Source organism: Acanthochromis polyacanthus, chromosome 20 (assembly GCF_021347895.1).
Source record: "Acanthochromis polyacanthus isolate Apoly-LR-REF ecotype Palm Island chromosome 20, KAUST_Apoly_ChrSc, whole genome shotgun sequence".
Lineage (NCBI taxonomy): Eukaryota > Metazoa > Chordata > Actinopteri > Pomacentridae > Acanthochromis > Acanthochromis polyacanthus.
Window position 1 is genome coordinate 28,782,471 of NC_067132.1, and position 21,920 is coordinate 28,804,390.

A 21,920-nucleotide genomic window follows, 5' to 3' on the forward strand; every position below is an offset into this window, starting at 1 on the left:
TATTGTCTATTTTCCTCTAAATTGGACCATTATTGACAAAATACACACAATGCTATGTTAAAAAATAGTGATTGAGGCCGTTAACTCTTTGAGGAAATGATTACTTGGGTAACAAATCAAGTGAGAAGTAGTTATTTTCTCATAGACTTCTATACAATCTGACTGTTTTGCCCCCTGCTGTTTGTTAGAGAGAATGTCAGCCTCACTTTCCAGACCTGGAGGCTACATCCATCTTTTTTGTGCAGTTGATGAATCAATGTTAAAGTTACACAGCTTTAGCTTGTGGATTCTGATGTTAAGTGTCTTGGTTTATTTGTTAAAATGATAAATGTAAGCTGAATACTTTTTTTTTTTTTCTGCCAAGAGGGATAATTATTTGAAAAACAATAGTCAGCTAAAATTGTAGTTTATTCTAGCCTAGCCGCGCTAGACAACCCACGGCAACGAATTTAATTCTCTGCCAGGGTGGGTCTAGTTACCCTCCATAAGGCTCGAGGTTGGATGCTCCTAAAACTGGCCGGACCAATCACCATGAAGTGTAGAGTCAGAAGGCGGGCGTAACTGACGACAGAGGCGCAACGATTCTGACAAACAACCGGCGCACGATAAACAGTTATCTTTCGACTCGGCTTTGGCCACAGCCCTTAAAGATTTGAAGCTAAAATTCAACTTGAAAGTTAAACAAAGGACGGCACTGAAGTGTTTCATTGAGAAGAAAGACGTATTTGGACTTATGCCGACGGGATATGGCAAATCCTTAATATACCAGTTGGCTCCGCTGGTTGGGAAGCTAATGGGACTTAGCCACAATCCGGCACTCTATGAACTACGTCAACCTATTCGTTGCACTGGTTGTATACCTACCCAATTGCTGCAGAGTGATTTGAAAGACAATCTTTTAGCCCGCCTCCCTCCCTGTCGAGCGTTCCTAGACCCTTGTGTCTTAAGAGCTGGGTCTAGCGCCGCTAGGCTAAGTTTATTCAACAATTTGTTGTAATTGTGTTTATACAATCACAAAAACATCCCTTAGTGAACATTGTTTATTATAAAATATCGGTTTCTCATTTTTTGGTAGGGATTTAAAATTAAAAGTGTAACAATCTAACAAAACATCCAAAAATACCTGTATTGCTTCAATGCAGAATTTTAGAAGAATATTTCACTATGTAAAGGAAACTGGAATACTTGTCTGAGGACATTTAGAACACAAAAAAAGTGGTTTTGGGGTATTTGATGTATTTTCACATTACAAAAAAGCCTTTGTTTGAATATACATAGAAACTTGCTTTTTAACTGCTAAAGTGAGAGTGATATGGGGAGTTTTTAATTAGTCTGAAGAAATTAATCTGTTATGTTCACCATAATCTAATAGAGCAACATGATTGCTAATCAGCTGTAAGAAATTTATATTTAACAGATAAACTAGCTAACTTTATGTTAATGTTATTTTAGCTTGTATGCAGTATTTGGTAGTTTAAATTCTTTCAGGTGATGTGACATTTTTATAGCAGGAATTTAAATTTCAATTATATTTATATAGAGATATAGTTTATAGTTTTTGTTCTGGGTCCATCAATTCTAAATTTATTGGAAATAATCAGTTTATAAAATATAATTTATGTATGCGTTAGTTAACATCTATGTTGCAGGTGTAGTAAAGTGCCTACAAAATAAAAGCAACAGTTTCCGGTTCAAACGGAGGATAAATGCTGTTAGCAGGTTATTCGGAACAGCTGTTTCATCAGAAAATGTTAAATTAAAGTAAAATGTTTACATCCTGCTCGTTAAATACTTTATATCTTAATTGAGAGAAATAAAACGTCGAATATTTTTATAAGGGTGGTTTCTGGTCAAAGTGATGCTTTTATTCTGAAGGAGGCAGCCCGGTAGTGTTGTGTAAAGATGTAAAAGCTAAATGGCGACACTGAGTCGAGACACGGTGTGTTTTACCTTCAGAATTATGTTCCTCTTGTGTCTTTGCCTTTCCTTTTCTTTCATACCCTTTTCTTCATCCGTTCAGAGAAACGACAGACCAATAATTGGTAAGTTACGGACACGTTGTTTACTTTAGCAGGAATATAAGCCAACTTTGACACACGGCAAGCTAATGTCAACAACTACTGAGACGCTGTTTCACTTCGGATAATGTCAACAGAGGGCATGGGTAGTGAGCAAAAATGGCGTGTTTTTCTACCTAAAGGTGTTCTGGCTCAGGAGGTTTTTCTGCCTAAACCGAACCAAACTTCATACATCGCTGCATCCTATGTGAAGTTCCTGGAGGCAGCAGGAGCGAGGGTTGTCCCTGTCATGTGCGTTTTTATTATCTAACGGCACAGCTGACATGTCTGCAGAAGATAACAGCTTTACACGAGTCTGTTTATATATCTGTGTTGCCACTAAATCTGTATTAACTTCCCCTTTTCTTCTGTGCAGGATTGACCAGACACCAGAGGAGTATAAGTCTCTGTTCAGCTCCATCAATGGGTAAATCACTTGATTACAAACACATTACACTTTAATTTGTGCTGTTATTGTACCTGAAACTGCAGTTATGCAGAGCCAATTTTTGTTAGGGCAGAGTTCAGAGTTGTAAGTGCCTGAAGGTTTACAGCAGGGGCGTTAAACTCATTTTAGTTCAGGTTCCACATTCAGCAAAATTTCATCTCATGTGACCAGTGAAGTCACAGCATATAAACCTATCAATAACCACAACTCCAAGTGTTTCCTTTGTTTTAGTGCAAAAAAGTACACTCTGAACATATTCGCATTTAAGGAACTGTCTTTTTACAAAACATTGTGAACAACTTGAAATTTCTTAAGAAAAATAAGTTCAATTTGAACAACTTTATGCCTCAGTTTATCATTTCTATATTACAACTTAGAGATTGCAGAGTGTCTACAAAGACGCAAACATTTAGCCATCTGTATCTTTAATATCTGGAACTGAATAATACAGTATTTTACTTCATGATCAAAACAGCAAAAAATTAAAAACGTTGCAAAGCGATAAAAAACAGACAAAAACAAGACAAAAAATTACACAAACTAGAAAAAAAATGACCAAAAAGGAAACAAAACAACACACAAAACAACAAATAAGGCAAAACACAAAATGACAAAAAACACAAGTGAGACAAAAAGGAAACTCAAAACAACAAAAATAAGAAACAAAATGACAAAAAGATGAGACAAAAGTCACACATAAAACAACAAAATATTACAAAAATGAGAGGCAAAATGATAAAGAGCAATCTAGTGTTTTACTTTATCAAAACAAGTTGTCATGGTCTAGAAATTATCTTCCATTTATAGTTTTACTAATTTACAATTTGCAGTTAATGTCTTCTCTGGAATTTTTGGTCTTTACAAAGTCGTTCGAATGTTTGTCAGCCCTGGTTTGTTCTGTTTATATGCTACACTTTAGCATGGACATTTTACGTATTTATTAAGCCTGAAATGTTCTTTTTGTCAACTGTTTGTAGATGTTTTAATTTTAATAACTTTTTTTGGATACTTATAATTTAATATTAACGTTTTAAGAATGTCCTTTACAGAATGTTTCTTTATAGTCGTCATATTGCGCTTTAGGAAACACTGATTTTTCACTTTTTTCACCATTTTCTGACACACCTAGCAACTAATTGCTGTGTCAAGAAACTAATCGACACTGAAAATAATCATTATGTGCAGGCTTAATGTTAAAGCTCCCTGCTTTTTTGTTCAACCTTCATTTGTGTTTCCATTTTCTTAGTTTCTTTGCTGGTCGTGGCTCAGTCTCTGTGTTGTTTTTTTGGTTGACAGGATCCTTTACCCAGGCGGAGGCGTCAGCATCATCTCATCTGGCTATGAACGGGCGGCAAAGATCTTTTATGAGCTTGCTATCGAGGTAACCCTGTAAGATAATATTACTGATGGTATAAAGTGGTATTATGCTGCATTAACAGTGTGTTGTTTCAGGCGAATAAGAGAGGAGACTATTTTCCTGTGTGGGGAACCTGCCTTGGATTTGAACAGCTGACGTATCTGACGAGTGGGAAGGTGACGCTATCGCACACTGATACCAGCGGTGTGGCCCTGCCTCTGGTCTTCACTAATGGTATGGCTTTGCATAAAGAGAACTACTTCTCGAGAGATGTTTAGCTGTTAACTGCACATCTAAAAATCCAGGTTGAAGTCTTTTTTTGTAACCTTAAACTTGACCTATTTAAGTTTAGTTTTTTTCAGCATTTTTTTTAGAATCCTAAGATCTCAACTGTATATAAATATAGTGCTTGACAAAAGTGGTTTAGTACAATTATTAACACCCATTTTCTGCGTTGCATTCAGTATTATGTACATAAGTTCATCCGAGTCACCAGCCTCAGAAATGGCAAGTTAACAGCAGCTCAGATTCTTCGACTTCCTTTCCAGAAACCAAAGGCAGCAGGATGTTCAAAGGCTTCCCTGCTGAACTCATGAAGGATCTGGCTTCTGAACCGCTGACAGAAAACAGTCACCAGTGGAGTTTGGGAACGCTGGTGCGTCGTTCATTGCTTTTATGATGAGATAGGAGTTCAGTAATCCACCTGAGAGTGCTGCAATTCACCTCCGTTCCTGTGTTTCTTTCAGACTTACAATACAAACGAGGAACTGCGGAAGTTTTACAAAGTTCTCTCTACAAACACAGATGGAAAAACAGAGTTTGTGTCAACAGTGGAAGGTAGTTAGAACACAGAATTATGTTAGTAGCCTGAGTTTACGGCAAAAAAAATGAGCCGTTTCTTCTTTCTTACCCCTCGGCAGCAAATGATTATCCTATCTATGGGACACAGTGGCATCCAGAGAAAAATGCATTTGAATGGACGAGGCCTTACATTCCACATTCTCCGTCAGCTGTCAAGACAACCTTCTACATGGCCGAATTCTTCGTCAACGAAGGTGTGAGCACATCGTTACTTTCGGTTTCGGTAGCTGCAGATACCCAGCAAAGTGTGATCTGTAAATCTGGCATTGTTTTCTCTCCTTACAGCCAGGAAGAACTTTCACAGATTTGAATCCGAGGAGGGGGAGAGCAAAGCGCTGATATACAACTACAGCCCTGTTTACACTGGCAACAACAGTAGCTTCGAGCAAATATACTTTTTCTGATGCACGTTAGCAGAGCATTCCCCCGTTCAGCGCCCGATTGGCTGCTTTAGTCGTGACTTGCGAGTGTTTACAGATAATTTGACGTGTTTGGTTTTGTATTTGCGGCTCTCCGCGTCTGTTCAATCTGCCGCTGAACAAAGTAGTAAGCTGGAAATAACAGTTTTATACATACAGATACACGCGGATGGCGTGGCATGATTTACAGTTGCACAATTAAGTCCTATTGCACATTTTTAAAGCCTTTTAGCCTCAGGGAATTATCACTGAACTGTAGAGTTCAGAGAGAGAAGCTAGCTGGTGGAAATACACTGCCTGTCCAAAAGAAGTCGCCACTTAGATTTAACTAAGTAAATAGATAAGATCCTTCCATTGGATAATTACTGCAGTGATGAGTATGTTTCAGCTGCAACAACTTCTTTAACTCTAGCTGATGCAGTGAGGAGCTTCTCATTTCTTAAACAACCGTGCTGGAAGACATATCCTGTGGTCATGGAAAGGATGTTAATCTGTCTCAGAAGGGTCAAATTATTGGCCTGCATCAAGGAAAGAAAACAAAAGAGATTTCTGAAATTACTGAAATCAGGTTAAGAACTGTCCAATGCTTTATTAACACCTGAAGGACAGTGGAGAACCATCATATTTAAGGAACAAACTCTTGGATGATCATAGTAAATCAAAAGTAGAACTCATAGCTATGCTTGATACTTAAAGTAGGAGCGTTTCCACATGCATGATGCAAAGGGAACTCAAATAATTGGGACTAAACAGCTGTAGCTCTCAGAAAACCACTGATCAGTGAGGCCAATCAGAAAAAAGGGCTTCAGTTTGTTTGGTAGCATAAAGATTTTACTCTGGAGCAATGTAAGAAGGTCATGTGGTCTGATGAGCCCAGATTTACCCTGTTCCAAAGTGATGGAGGCATCAGGGTAAGAAGAGAGGTGGATGAAGTGATGAACTCATCATGCCTAGTGTCTACCAGGCTGTGGGGGTTAGGGTTATGATCTGGGCTTGGTCAGGTTCAGCAGCGTTATGTTCCCAAAGAATGAGGTCAGCTGATACCTGAATATACTGATTGACCAGGTCTTTATATCAATGGAATTTTTCTTCACTGATGGTATGGGAATGTTCCAAGATGATGCCAGAATTCATGGGGCTCACACTGAGAATGAGTGGATCAGGGAGCATGAGATGGATTGACCTCCAGAGTCCAGACCTCAGAACCACTGAGAATCTTTTGGATTCTCGGGGATTCTGCAGAAGACTTTGTCCGAGTCTCCCATCATCAATATAAGATTTTGGTAGAAAATTGATGCAACTCTGGACAGAAATAAATGCTGTGACATTGTAGAAGCTTATCGAAATGATGCTATGGCCATAGTGTGTCGTTCTCAGAGCTAGAGGCGGTCCAATGAAATAACTGAGTGTGCGACTTTTGTTTGGACAAGCAGTGTGTTTTGGCTTTTAGTACTTGACAAGCAAGAATATGTGCCTCAAAAGGGAGTAAATGTTGGGCTTATCTTTGCTATGTCAGCAGAAAACTCTAAATATTTGCAAATGTTGCACTGAAGTGACAATTTTCAGTTTTCAGCTTGTTCTACTGCCCCCTTGTAGACAAAAAAATCCCAATACACCTTTAAAATTCATGAAAAAACATTCCAAAAAAACACTGAAGGCTGATAAAATATCTTTTTTTTTTATTATTCTAACATTGACCTTCATGCCACAATCTGCCATTAATCTCCGTCTATGCTTTGGGTAACAAAGTTGAGCGTCTTGGAAAAAGTCCTCAACCACTGGCAAGAAAGTTTGCTGTTGCCACTGGCATTTAGAAAGTCCACTTTCAACTCAATTCAAGGACGGCAACAGGAGAACAGAAATGAATAGTCAAATGTAACTTCCAAAATGCTTTATGCACAAATAACACTCAGGTAATACCGTTTTTTCTCTCCTTTTTTTTTTTTTTTTTTAGAATAAAATGATATTCGAATAACATTTACACATCAAGCTGACGAGACTGGGATCTCAATCACAATACTACTGGAAATGTAATTAATGCAATCCAGTAAGGAACATTCAAGATGTCAAAAAATTACCATGTCGAACTGAGCTATCGGGGATAGTGCTGCAAATTACCTCTGAACATGCACGGAAGCGTAACACAAATGGCCATTCAAATAAAGTAACAAAAAAAGTAATAAATTAAAATTTTAAAAAATGATAAATTAAAAGTGTGCCTCAAGAACTTATCGTTTTGGGTGATAAAATACGTTTTCTTGTTATATACAAATACCTTCCCAGGGTATAACTTTAATCCTAATGGCTTCTTATGTTCACCCCTAGTGTTTGCTGTTTTAAGCTGGGAGAAAGTGGCTGTGCACTTTTTAAATCGTGGTTATTACAGTTTCTGTATTGGTTATAGATATTCCTCATCTACCGTTTTGAGTTGTAAGGAATGATACATGCAGATTCTGTACATTTTAGCTTTACCTCACCATGCCGTAGTTTAGATTTTCTGTGAATCTTCCAAATCCCTTCATGATCTCTGAGTCAATTTGCCGTTCACACTACATCAGTTATTAATTCATTACCTGTTTCAAGCTGTAGCTTTAATGCAAGACATTACAGGAGCGGATATCACCGTGAAACTCTCCATCTGATTGCTTACGTCAAGACAGATCTATTTTGGATTACAATTTTTCTGAGCTTTTGTTTGATTGTACAAATTATGTTCTGTTTAATTAAATATGCACAAACTGCAATAAATTACAGAAACGATTAAATGTGTGTTTTGGACGTTTACTTTCCGCCAGTGTGATAGTAGAAATGTAAGCAAAATGGCCGCCCAAAAGCTCAAAATAGTTTGTAATCTGCCATGTCTCGCCTTAAAACAGTAGTTTTTAATGGTTCACAAGGCATTGTGGGAAATATGGTCACGTTCCTGGCAGAGTTGTGTGCAGATATTGATACCACCCTACAGCCAGGATATGGTTAGCATAGCATGAAGATAGGAAGCACGGTGAGATAGCTAGGTTGGCTTTAAAAAAAGGTATCTTTTCATTAGCTCCTCAGGGGCCTCCGGGAAATCTTGTTCTGTCAAAATATATAGGCTAGATTGTAATCTGCAAAGGATTGTGGGTCAGAATAGCGTTGTGGCTTGCATATGGCAGATGTAGGGAGATAGTCTGGTATTTTGGGCCTAGTAAATCTTTTTCTAGCATGCTAAATGTGGTAGCATGGGTATTGGAATGGATCTTTTTTGGTTTGATAGCATGCTAACGGTGAATGTCAAACAGATTTTGAAGATCAATTTGCTATTTGCTGTGGTCTCCTTAGCAGAGAATGAAGTTACGTCTTGTGTGTGTCGTAATGAGAGCTTTCTGTTCCATGTTTTTGCAGCTGACATGACCACAAACGCATGTCGCGTCCTTTCTGCGTTTCTAAACAACAGACGACCTCTCACACACCTCATTGAAAGTAAAAGAGCAGCCTGGAGCGTTCAGCTGCTTTCCCAGGGAAACAAAGCCTGTAAAAACAAAGTTATTTACCTAATTTATGTGCAGTTGCTTCATTTCAGCTCATTGTGAGAGTCTGTGCTGTTCTGCTGCCGGTGTTTATGACCATTCAATGTACTTTACAATGCTAGCGAGGACTAATGGTTGCAGTTGTTGTGTTTTTTTGGTTGTAACTGAACCCCAAAGGTTGAGGGATTGTGGCTGACATTTGTTTGGTACTCTAGTGTATAAAGGTGGTATCAATCTTTCTGTCTAACTCTTGGCAAAAAGAAGCAAACAGGCATATTTCCCAAAACACCAAACGATTCAGTAAAAATCTGCTGTATTGTGGTAAATAAATGCAGTCCCGCAGCTGGAGGTTTTTCTGACAAAAGTAAGGCACAGTGACTAAAACAAGTTAATGCTTTTTGAACACAGTTTGATAAAAAGCGGCGCGTCACAATAAAACTGTCTGGATGAACGATAAGAAAACCCCATGGCATTTTTCTTTTTCTTTAAAACACTTTTGCCAGTCTGAGTTCGGTCAGCGTCACTGAAACACACAAAATGAAACCACGAGATAAAACCAACGTCGGGGGCAAACATGAATACCTAAATAAAATATATCTGTAGTAGCTGAGTGAATGTTTGTGTGCTATTTTACATACTGTAAGAACAATAGACACAACCACAGTCCAACATGAAAAGTTCTTCACAACTTTAAAAATAGTAACATTTCCTGTATCCGCACTATTCCAGACGCCCATTATGAACACTGCCAGTCAGCGTTTTTTCCACTAGGGGTCTGATTTTCTTCAATATACAAGTTATGTGCTATAAGGTCGTTCCTTCCCCTCACAGCTTAAAAGTTTGTGTGAGAGCTGATGCTTTCTCTCCACTGCTTCTGAGGAGCTGGTCCATCCTGCTGAAGGAGACCGCTTCCTGTCAGTGTATTCCAAAACTTCATGTCAGATCATCAGTCTTGGTTGCCTCTCTGGAGGGACTTTTGGATTCCAAAGGGTGAGGTGGGTAAAAGATGTACGGGTAGATCTGTCGTCTGCTGGAAAGGCAGTTTCAGGTTGGGGGGGATGCAGGGGAGTCCGGATGCAGTGAGTCGACCCAGACGGAAAACAGATGGGAGTTGCATATTGTGGACGCCGGTGTTGAACGGGATGGAAGGTAGGTAAGATGATTGGATGGGTTTGGGGGGGAAGATTTAGGGCAGAAGAAGAGCCCAACAAGGCCAGATCTAACCCTCATCTTCTACTTCTTCTTCTAGAGCTTCCTCAAACACTCTCTCTGGTAGCCTGAAGCACTCCTCGAAGAAGTTCACCAGGGACTGGCTGAGGTGCTGCCTCGTGGCGTCGCTGTGGATGAAGTGACCTTCATCTGGGTAGATCTGAGACACGAAGCAGAAGGTAAGAACATGAATACGATGTACAAATTATGGGCGTTTGTTAGATTTTGCCAAAATCAAGTTCAAGTATCACCACACACAAGGAGGGATCGACTGATATGGGGTTTTAAGGCTGATGCTGATGATTTATAATCAGTTGTTGGCATATTATTACTGTACATTGCTTGCCAAGTGTTCTAGTAAAATAACAAGAAACTACTAAGAAGAGTCATTGCTTTTTGGTCCAATTAGCAGTCGAAAACCTGTACAAATTGGACTGTTGGTGGAAGTAGAACTTAGCGATACTTCAAAAATTAAGGTTTACAAGTGACTATACCATTTCCTACTTAATATCAATAGCTTTACTTGCTTCTTTGACACACGTAAAAGCACAAGTACCACGAAGGGATCGAACGATATAGGATTTTTAGGTCCAATACCGATGCAGATTATTGGGAATCAAGGAAAGGCAGATAACCAATATTTGGGACCACAATACATAAAATTTGATTATTTAACAGCATGTGATAGCAGAGAACCGGTCATTCATAACTAGGCGTCTACATTAATGAGAGTGACTATAACTGAATACGTAAAATAGAAATAAGAGTGGTTGAATTTGGACACGCTCATCTGAGATTGATCAGTTTGTTTCCTACAGCTATGTCCACTATTCTACTACTTTTATTGCCTACTAAAGTCCATATCTTAAAGCACTATTGTTTACTGTTATCCAGACTCTGTTTCACGTTAATCTGTGGCTGCTTTCTAACTTAGCAGCTAGTTGTTAGCATAGCCGGAGCCACTGTGAGAGAAGCTAACTTCCTGGTTTGTGGCAACAGCTTGTGTTTCTTGTAGTTTTTGAAGTCAGTGCTTGAGAGACATTTCTGAGACCAAAGACGGAAAGAGGTGGTCACATCAGAACTGAAGTAACGCAATTAATTGATCTATAATAAGTCAGTAAAAATAACAATAGAATCAGAAAAGCTCCAAATATTGGCCTTGATAATCAACCAGGCCAATAATCGGTCTATCCCTAGTCTACTGTTATAAATCTCATGTCTTGTGAATTCTCAGACTACAAGAATGCTCCAGAGATTCTTCAGTAACAGCAAATGGTGTTCTCTCATTATCATTTTGATTACTGAACAATGTGCCTGAAGCTGCTAGGTGCAGAAGACATTTTATTTTTGCTCTAGAGACTATTTATCTAGTATAAGACAGAAACAGAAGCACAGTTATGTATTTGTGATGCTTGCAAAATAAGCAATTTACAATCAAAACTAAAGTCAAAATAGGACTACGTTCCAATTGGAATTTCAGTTGTGGTTCTTTTTAGGATTTGAAAGTCACCAGCCCTCAAAATGTCTTATTTTGTCCAGTCAGCAGCCCAAAACCAAAAAGGATTCATTGGAATATAGATTGTTCCACCCAGGGGACTGATTTTTCATGTTTATGTGAACCTGTTAGCGGCTAGCGGAGAGACCAGTGAGGTGTCTATTGGTCAGTAATGAGCTCTGATGAACATTCATCAGCACTACATTGTATCATAAATGGATTAGTCGTGGTGTTAATGCAGGATGCCCAAGGAGGTCTCATAATCTCATTATATGGAATGAAGGCATTGTGAAGGGCTAATCCTCTGCCTGCTGTGGGACCACCACTGGGATCACAAAGCTCCCAAAGGCTGTAAGAGAACTGAACCAGGGAGAGAGAGACAAGCAGAGAAATTGGATGAGCAGCAGTTGTTAACATGGTGTGAAAGTAAAACCACATACCTGTAAGGTGTAGTTGGCCTTTTCGCTGATGAGCTGGGCGATAAATTTGGCTGTATGTTGGAAGTGAACTTTTTCTGAAGGAAACAAAAGTATAAAATTAGTGTCTTCTTTTCCATATTCACTTATGCATTGAGACACAATTCTTAACCTACCATCAGCTGTCGGATGGATAATAAGAAACTTCTTATCCATGAATTGGGATGCCCTGTGTGCTAAATTTGCCATCTGAAAAGCACATCGGATCAAATTATTACTTCACAGATTGTTACAAGTGGAATTTGAATATAAAAAATGAATGCAATCAAATCTTACTGTGTATGCCCTTGGGTCAGGTTTAGGCAGTCCGAGATATCTCTCAGAAAAAGCAGATGCTACAGGGAAATGAGGTTACAGTAAGTATTTTGTTTAGACATCCATGAGTAGCTACTCCATGAGTATTTACGTTGAACTGGAACGGGAAGGTGTCCGACTATGAGCCACATACACTCCATCCTTCCCTGTTCAATTTCACCACCATTCACCTCTAGAGCCATGTGAGTTGGGGTTGATAATAATGCCAGGAGCTCCCCACCAGTCAGTTAGAACTGCAGAGATGAAAAATCTTTAAAGAGCTAAGAAGAAGCCCACTTCCCGTCTACTGAAGCACTTCGGATTTGCTTTGACATCGAAATCAAATAGAAATGTCCTATTAATACTAAGACCGATGCACCGTTTCTGTCCTGTTTCGGCCATTTTTTAAGGCTTTTCTTGCCATTATTCAAATGTATTCATCCATTTGCATATTCCTCAGTTTTTGAAGCAGTTGCGGACTGTCTTCATTTGCAATTCCAAACTTACGCAGTGTCATGGCTTGTCTCTCACCCCCTCTGGCAAAGCGAGAGAAATCAAATAGATGGGAAATCAGTCACACCGCAACGCCCGGCTCCTCCTTAATTTGCAGCTTCCTTCCTCGGTGCGCCTACAGCTACAACAGCACCGTCTCCCTTTCTGTGTGTCTCTCCCCCGATACGCAGCAAATTCTACATTTCACACATTTTATTCCTTTGGTAGCAGAGGTGAGGGTGGTGTAGTTAACTTTGTCTGGCGCTGCTAGGATTGGGTTCTCGTTGTATCTGCACCATCACGCTGATAACGTTTCTTTCTCTCGTCACACAGAGCACATACATGTGTAACACAGTCGGTGGAAGTAATCCCTGCTGCGGGGGAAAGGGGAAAGGTGCTAGATTTAGAATCCATCTTTCCTTTTCCCTTTGAATGCGTTCCGACAGCGCTACCTGAGCCGGAATGATTATGCAGAGACACCGAATTTGTTTACTACACAGAGCGTAGCCTATAGCTTTTTGCATTTGAGTGCACATTTTTTCCAAACAACACAACGCTGCTTACCGTATAATTCAAAATCAGTGATGGGTGAGAGGACAGCACCACATTTTACAGGAGATTCCTCACCGCTGACCAACAGACTGGTCACATAGCCTCCGTACACCTGAGGTACAACAAATGCATGTTATTGAGTGTAAAATGGCATATTATTTTAACACATTTGCTCCCTAGTTCCCACAATATAGTAGTTCTTTCAGCTACAGCACACATTGACACTATTCTTACCTTTCCAAATGCTCCCACTCTGGTTTTATCAACGTAGGGCTCTTTAAGAATGAAACTGTAAAAGACAAACATTGGTTCTGGTTAGGAAAAGCATTTCCGTTTAGACTCTCAATAGCAAAAGTAGCCAGGTACGCCATGTAGTGTTTGTTGGAGCTGAATGTGCTCGTTACCTGTGTGCTTTTTGTTTTGTTTGGCAAAAAGTTGCTGAAATCAGCCAAATCCAACAGAGAAAGGATAAGAGAAAGATAAGGAATCCCACAAGGAGACATTGAACTGCGATGCCAAACAACAGCATTGATCCATATGATGGAGGAGCTCAAACCCAGATTACAGAGTCTGATACATTACCTCTACTCACATACCAGGCTTTAAGACTTTGCGCTTAAACTTTTTGTGACTTTAAACTTTTTATTTGTGACTAATAATAGTCACAAATAAATCAATCAAAAAAATCCTGACTTTTGCAGTCGCTGCTCTGCTAATTCACAAGATGTCAAGCTGTGAGGATGAAGTCACACTTGCAAAAGTACAACAGCACTCCTTATTAAACCATTTGAAATACAGAACTTTGAGAACATTCAGCAAATTTGACAATTCTCTCATATGCAACTGATCATTAGCTTCCAGGGATTTGTAACTTTTAAACCAACCAACACACACCTCGACCGACCGACCGACCGACCGACCGACCGACCGACCGACCGACCGACCGACCGACCGACCGACCGACCGACCGACCGACCAACCAACCAAAACGAGATGTTTTACGATGTCTTTGGCCTGAAATCGCATATGGATCTATGTTGTTTATCTTAGTTTGTTTGTTTTCACAGTTTCTCCAACTAGGATCTCTTTTCTTTTCTCTTCCCAATCATATTTGACAGATTTAACCAGTTCTTAGTAGGGCTGAACAACCTGGGGAAATATCTGACGTTTTTCTGACTGATATGATTCGATTTGCAACAAAATTTCGTAAAGTTAAGCTTCAGTTCAGTGTTTGCTGAAAAGCAGATTTAAAATATATGAATCTGTATGCTGCAAGAATGTACAGTGTGTTGCTAATAAATAATTAAACTAAGTTGATGGCAGTCATACTACATACATATGCCTGACCCACTGAGTGTACACTGAATGAAACCAAAGCAGAACACTGTGTCCCCAGTCACAGACTTTACAGTTTGCTAATTACATTAGTACACATCAACAACGAAATCCAAATTTACGTCTGAACACCTGTAATTTTCCGACTAAAGTTCAAACAGTGACACTGTTTGTTCTCATTAAATTATCAGATAGACGACATGAAAGCATCCACTCACTTGAGCGCCTCCTTCTGGTCCTGCTCCTCGTAAACGCCCAGTTTCTTCTGGATCCGGTGCAGCAGGTTGGTTCCCTGGAAGCCGCTGCCTCGGCCGTCGCAGCGCACCACGATGGCGCCGAAGCTGCTCACCAGGACCGTGGCCCAGTCCATGTGGAACTTCTCCGACACCATCTGGCCACCAGGTGTCCCATCGCTGCACCACAGAGAACAAAACCAGTGCAATCAAGGCTCCAAAAAGGTCATGTTTATTACTTCTGTCATAAAAAAAACTAAACACCTGGACATGAATTGTGTCCATTGTCCTCTAATTTATCAGAACCTGGTGTGCAGGGAAATACATGAAGGCAAAATTGGTATGATAGAAAGAGAGAATAATGGAAAACTTAACACACAGGAAACCAGAATCTGTGAGACTTGGCTTTTGTAACTGAATATAATATAAATTTACAGTTGATTCCAAACTACTCGGAGCTTCAACTAAAAGTAACAAGTTAACAGGAAGACTCTCATTAAAACCTTAAACTGGGAAGTTGTTCCTACTAACAATAATGTTGGTTTACAGAAAATTCTGGTGGTATTTTTCCAGAATTATGCCAGCAGGGGCAACAGTCTTAAACGCCTTGGTTTGAGCTGCAAAGTGAAACCGTCTACGGCCTGAGGATAGAAATGCTAATGAAGGAACGGGGTGGAGAGGAGGTTAAGTTTCCCTGTTCCCAGTGTAATTATTATCCAGCTGGAGTAGAGGACAAAGCAGCTCTGAGTGAGATTAATACGCCTGATTAAAACTCTGCTCAGGAAGTTTCCATTGATAAGGATGGACATGTCCTCCTCTAACTGGGGATTGAAGTGTGGACATGAGTCAGCAGCGCTAATAGATGCCAACTTTTTTCTTCTGTGTGTGAAATGGTGTGCTGATACATACACAAGCAGGAGCAGTGGGTAGTGGGCTGTGTCCACGAAGCCGGCGGGTTTCAGGATTTGTAGCGACAGGGCTGTAATGAGTCCAAACACAATAAATTCAACAAATGCAGCATACTATGGACCTTATATATTTTGCTATAATCCCAAACTGGGTCGCATAATATGTCAAAAATAAAACCATAGATTTTCTGACGTGCATTAATACAATTTAAGCACAGGGTGACAAATTAAAGGAAAAAGACAGCTTTGAGTGCCTTAGTAAGGTGTTATGCAACCAGAACAGCTTCAGCTCCAACCAACACATTACCCAACCATCCAACCAAACAACCAACCAACCAACCAACCAACCCACACATTAACCAACCAACCAACCAACCAACCAACCCACACATTTACCAACCAACCAACACATTAACCAACCAATCAACAGACACACACATTAACCATCCATCCATCCATCCATCCATCCATCCATCCATCCATCCATCCATCCATCCATCCATCCATCCATCCATCCATCCATCCACGGGGACGAGTGTACCCAAACCATGCCATACCTTTAATTGGTCACCCATACAACATTATCTGCATTTAATAAAGACTATGATTTAAAAATATTCTGTTTAAACTTCAACTTTAGAAAAATAAGTCTCTCAAACTGTAGTACAGTATCACCAAGGTATGACAGACTCAAGAATCTCTTCTGTACTTGCTACTTTAGAGCCAAAAGTGATCATGAAATTAGTTCAACAGACTAAATTATATTTGCCTCATATGCAGACATCTATTGTCTTTGTAAGAGCATGCAGAATATCAAGTTAGTCTTTAGGTGCCATGTTGCAGGTTATTATGAAGCAGCTGAGTGTTTGTGTGAAACGTACTGTAGTCGTCCATGTTGATCTCTTTATACTCCACTGTGGGCATCTGCATGGAGTCCAGAGTCTGCTGCAGGTTCTCATTGCTCTCTAATTTATACACTTCTGCAATACCTGTGGACAGAAAGTGATTAAACTAATCAGATTACAGGTTACAGAGCCTATGATGTTCATATTTGGGCAGGTATATAGTCAGAAGTTGTCTTTTAAACATGTAAGTTCAATCAAAGCTGTGACTCGATACAAGAAAAAACAGCAATTATACAAAAATCATATGATTTAGACCCATGTGAATGCATTAAATTCATAGGATACAAATATGAAAACAGGTTGAAAGGGAGGTTGGACTTTAAAGTGGTTGACATCTGCCACTTTATTCCTGAACTCTGTCCCAGCGGTGACTATAAAGTTCTCCACAGCTGATAGTACGACATGATATTATGTATTGATTTACAGTTTATTTTAAATAGATGCTCCCAAGACATCGATTTAGTCAGTTTAAAGTAAATATGTTATCCTAGTTATACACTACATGTCTCATCCTTAAACTACGAGCAGCAACTCTAACTACTAAAAACCAGGAAAACGCAGACCGCAGCTGAAATGCGACCTGGATTCTCTCTTAAGACAAACTTTGTTTCCCCGACAGCTCGTCCTAAAAAGAGAAGCAGCCGTACTTAATTCAGCAGCTACAGCTGGTTAGTCCAGCATCAGCTTATCGAACCTCGGTTGCCGTGGAGTCAAAGAGGCTGCAGCAAACATTGTACGTTGGGAGAGGTTTGTCCAAAAGGCGGCATCAGGGAGGGAGTTGAAACAAAAAGACTGCAACAGCTGCTCATACTCGTGAGTGGAGATAAAACCAGGCAGGCTGTGGGTGAAAACTTCAATTAAACCTTCTGAAAGGACGGAGGAGAATAGAAGGAGATCCACCTGGACTAAAGACTGGAGCCGTAATCAGTGTTTCTGTACGTGTGCATCGACTAATTCTGATATGACCTTGTTATTCTCAGTCCTCACTGTAGAGCTGCAGCCACATAGAAAGACAAACTGAATGGACTTTTGTGGATGTTTATAGAAAGGCATTCATGTTCTCCTCCATTAACCTTTCATATGTGAATTAATAATGAGTATTTTGTACATTTAAATACTCTGCATTATCAGTTTTTCTATGTATACTAAAATCTGTGCAATATTAGTACTTCTCTATCAGTATTTCTACTCTTTAAGAATTTGTGCAATGCCATATAGTGTTTCCATCCAGAAGAATCTAGACGGTCTGAACTAGTGCTAGTGTATATTTTTGGTTAATTCTTTTTAAAAATCTTGTACTGACATTTCTTAAATATTTGCACTTTCCCCTTTTGCTGCTGTAGAAATGCAAAAGTCCCCAAAAACTAATGACATCCCAATAAATCTGAGCATGGTGAACATCATACCTACATTTTAAATATTAAAAAATCCAGTTTGATAATTTGAATAGTTTCTGATTGATTTCCTCTAGTCTGACAATTAACAGAATATCTTTGGGTTGTAGGAAACACTGAGCAGAAAATGGACATTTTGCACCATTTTCTGCTATTCTGCACCATTTACTGACATTTTGCACTATTTATTTTTACATTTTGCACCATTTACTGATTTTTTTTCACCATATTCCTAAACTTTGCTCTAGTTTCTGACATTTTGCACCATTTTATTTACATTTTGAACCATTTTCTGACATTTTGCTCCATTTTTCTTACATTTGGTGCCATTTTTAAAAAATATTTTGCGCCATTTTCTGACATTTCGCGCCATTTTTGACATCTTATTGACCAAACAACTAATCGATTAATTCAGAAAATAATCCACTTATGAAATAAATGCATTGTTCTACTATGGAGCCATTTTGCAGACTTTATTGGCATCAATCAAACCTTTGAAATTCAGCAAACTCACTTGTTTTGTGAGTGAATATTCAGGAAACACTTTGGCAGTGAATTACATCCAATAATCCATAATAATAACATTTAATTGCTGCATTTACTAACTTTATTGGGGCAGGGCGATCATATTGAACAACTAAGACTGGAGCACACACACATCGTCATAATGAAATTCCAGTATGCTGATATTGCTGTTGGGCAGGTCATAATGTAATGAGGACATCCATTTTGAGGAGTAATGTGATTACTGCCATCCTGCCAGACTTGGCTTGTAGACAAACAGTGACTCACTGGTGCACAGGTGGTCATTGTGCACCGCAAACACTTCTCCCCTCCTTTGACAAGGTCGTTTTAACTGTAGCCATTATGCTGCTGGGCACAAGGTCACTTGTAATGTCTTTAACATAATTCAGACGCTTGTAAATGCAAATCGCGGCACTCTGGCTCGCGGGAATACTCACTTTCTGTGTCCTGCGTCTCGCTTTCTGGCTCTCTCTGCGTCTTGTAAATGGCCACGAATGGGATATTCGGCCCTGAAGGGAAAAAACAGGATTGAAAAGTCTGATTAGAAGTGTGATCAATTGTTTCTTTATTAAGAAAAAAAAACTCACTAGTCTGACAGTAGACTGAACATCTTTGGGTTGTGGGAAACACTGTGCAGAAAATGAATATTTTACACCATTTTTTAAAAATATTTTGCACCATTTTCTTACATTTTGCGCCATTATCTGACATTTTGCACCTTTCTTTTACATTTTGCATCTTTTTACATTTTACACATTTTTTTTTTTACATTTTGCAGCATTTTCTTATATTTTGCACCTTTTTAAACATTTTGCACCAATTACTGACATTTTGCACCGTTTACGGAAAGTTTGCACCTTTTTAAGAAACATTTTGCACCATTTTCTTACATTTTGCATCTTTTTACATTTTACACAATTTTTTTTAACATTTTGCACCATTTTCTTATATTTTGCACCTTTTTTTTTTAACATTTTGCACCATTTTCTTATATTTTGCACCTTTTTTTTAACATTTTGCACCAATTACTGACATTTTGCACCTTTTTTAAAAACCATTTTTGCACCATTTTCTTATATTTAGAATCATTATCTGACATTTTACACCTTTCTTTTACATTTTGCACCATCTTTTTCAAAACATTTGGGACCACTATCTGACATTTTGCATCATTTTGCTTGTAAACAGCCACGAATGTGATATTCAGCCCTGAGGAGAAAAAAAATGGATTGAAAAGTGTGATTTGATGAGTATTTTTAGATTTAACAATCACATGTAGACGTTTTGTTTTACTAGAAATTGGTTTTCATCCAAAGATACGAGTAAAAGGGAAACGTTTCAATCTCTAAAGAAAGTTCTGTTGATGTAAGTCTCCTCCACCGACAGTCAGAGAGAGACGCCAGATCTTTTGTCTGCCAGACAAAGAGCCGATTCTTTGCTTATTCAATTGATGTAATGCAATAGCCGAAATAGCTTTTTCCATATCTAGGCCACAAACAGAAGCAAAGCCTTAAACCTCCGAATGGAGGGAGTGAAGTGATTGATGCACTCAGCAGATTGAGCACACAGTGCAGGAACAGTGTGGTTGTATTTTGGTGGAAACTACACCAACCGTCCCTCTCCATCTCCTTGTGCTAATGCTATCATAACCTCATCACGTAAGATCACAGGCCGGCTGTGAAGGAGAGAACTGGATTACGGCGATATGAGCCACAAGATCATGGACTGTCACTGATGTTCTGGGGTCAGTGAAGAGGCTTCGCTAACGTTGTGGTCGTTTGTCGTCTGATCTGCGATGATTCGGAAGTGGTCGACAGAAAAGCGTGACTACATAATGACGCTACAGGCTTCGAGTCGACTGAAATCCCAGTTTTTTGCAGCAGGGTGATGACATTTTGATATTTCTCTGATCCTGACAAGCGGCTCGTCTGTTCTTTCTCTATTTTCAGGCCCAGCACGGCGCACGTGGATCAAAGGTGGAAGGAGAAGCGCGACGAAGTGGGAGTTCCTTTTTTTGTTTTTCTTCTTTTGATACTTTGATGTGTGTATTTGTGGCACCATGCTACTTTTCACAAAGGTGATTCTACCAGGAAATGCACACAAAGTACTTGAGAAACTTGACATTTGCACGAACTTTCTATTAAAAGACCAGTTATGGAAAAAAAATCTGAACACTTTCATTTAATTCTACCTCAATGTCACTCTTATATTCTGTGTATTTACCAGCAATCACTATGAATTACTTTACACATTAAGATATTTGCACACAAAATAAAAAAATCAGCATAGAAAACATTACGTTATTGAAGACTCAACTATCTAACAGTGAATATAACATGAATTCCACCTCAACTAAATATAATATTAATGTACTGCTCACATGTTTCTGCATCAATAATAAATGATAATAAGTCAAAAATGTAGTTTAACACTGTTTAGGGGTAGTACTATAATACTTTGGGGGGTTCATCTTCATGTTTCAATGCTTTAATGTTCACAAAATACATTATTGATCTCATTACATGAGCATCTTTTTTCATATTATGTCTTAAACGCTCAGTTTTAGCTCCTGTCTCTTTAAGGATTTCTTCCCTAAAAGTCCAGTCTGCTCTGATTGGACACCCGCAATTACAGTTAAGTAAAAGCTGAGGTGTAACTCTACCTGGAGTAGCTCTAGCGAGGAAATAATGTGTGAAAAAGCTGCTCATTCTGCATCTGAGGGCCTAGCCTCTAAAGCAGGTGTTATGTAAATGACTTACATGATGATGTAAATACGTAACAACAGAAAAGACTGGACTTTAAAGAAGATTTCAGGCAGGTAAGGAGAAGTGTTTTGTCTAGCAGAGATTATATTTGCAGACTTCTTTTACATGCACAAAAAAAGCTACAGCACATTAAAAGAAAGTGGAGATCCCAAGAAGCAACATATGGGCTCTTTAATGAGCGATTATTGGAGGACATTTTACCTTCCATCCATCAAATTTCAAATAATCCACATACAAAATACTAAAACATGCAGTTTTTGTGTAAAATGTCTTGTCCTGACACCAAATCTAAAAAAAAAGGAGAAAAGAATGTTTGAAAATATTTTTAAAATGCCAAATGAGTGTGGAGTTCCCACTAAATGCCATTTTTCTCTTGTCCCACCCCACTGATAACTAAATTTAATGTAACCCTGTTACTGTGATTAGAGTAGGGTTAGCAAACAACAAATAAAACATGGAATAAAAATGGTACTATTGATGTGTAAGCTGAGCCACTCAAGCCTTTGATAGTTTATTACCCAATAATGATGAATATGGAGCAGAAAATTGTAAAAGAGAAGGTTTATTGTTCCAAAATTTTGAAGCCAAAATGTCCTCCAGTTCTGGAATGATCCATCTAGCATTTTTACATATGATTTGGGTAGACTGTGGAACTATTTCAGTTGATTTAATGATGTGTGGGCTGAAGA

The 21,920-nt window shown here is 39.0% G+C and overlaps 2 protein-coding genes and 1 long non-coding RNA gene across 7 annotated transcripts in view; 2 read left to right on the top strand and 1 right to left on the bottom strand.

The window, feature by feature from the left end:
• The first annotated feature begins 1,874 nt into the window (after positions 1-1,874).
• On the top strand, positions 1,875-7,093 carry ggh (gamma-glutamyl hydrolase (conjugase, folylpolygammaglutamyl hydrolase)). Its single transcript, XM_022208436.2, has 9 exons — positions 1,875-2,042; positions 2,201-2,309; positions 2,434-2,484; positions 3,802-3,886; positions 3,958-4,096; positions 4,411-4,517; positions 4,609-4,699; positions 4,783-4,917; positions 5,009-7,093. Exons 1-9 carry the CDS (start codon positions 1,916-1,918, stop codon positions 5,125-5,127), a joined length of 963 nt encoding a protein of 320 aa, XP_022064128.1. The 5' UTR covers positions 1,875-1,915; the 3' UTR covers positions 5,128-7,093.
• dpp6a (dipeptidyl-peptidase 6a) overlaps positions 7,019-21,920 on the bottom strand; it is a 290,499-nt gene continuing 275,597 nt past the window's right edge. For all 5 annotated transcript variants that reach the window (XM_051940642.1, XM_051940643.1, XM_051940644.1 and 2 more), the window contains 10 exons: positions 18,904-18,975; positions 16,524-16,631; positions 15,644-15,713; positions 14,720-14,914; positions 13,401-13,455; positions 13,179-13,278; positions 12,105-12,163; positions 11,945-12,017; positions 11,793-11,866; positions 7,019-10,017 (listed from right to left, as the gene is read on the bottom strand). In XM_051940642.1, coding sequence (XP_051796602.1) covers positions 9,868-10,017; positions 11,793-11,866; positions 11,945-12,017; positions 12,105-12,163; positions 13,179-13,278; positions 13,401-13,455; positions 14,720-14,914; positions 15,644-15,713; positions 16,524-16,631; positions 18,904-18,975 — 956 coding nt within the window. In that variant the 3' untranslated portion in view covers positions 7,019-9,867. The remainder of the gene's footprint in view (positions 10,018-11,792; positions 11,867-11,944; positions 12,018-12,104; positions 12,164-13,178; positions 13,279-13,400; positions 13,456-14,719; positions 14,915-15,643; positions 15,714-16,523; positions 16,632-18,903; positions 18,976-21,920) is intronic.
• Positions 9,904-20,614, top strand: LOC127531397 (uncharacterized). The gene is made up of 3 exons (XR_007938503.1): positions 9,904-10,036; positions 14,693-14,959; positions 20,416-20,614. It is a non-coding gene; the product is annotated as an uncharacterized LOC127531397 (long non-coding RNA).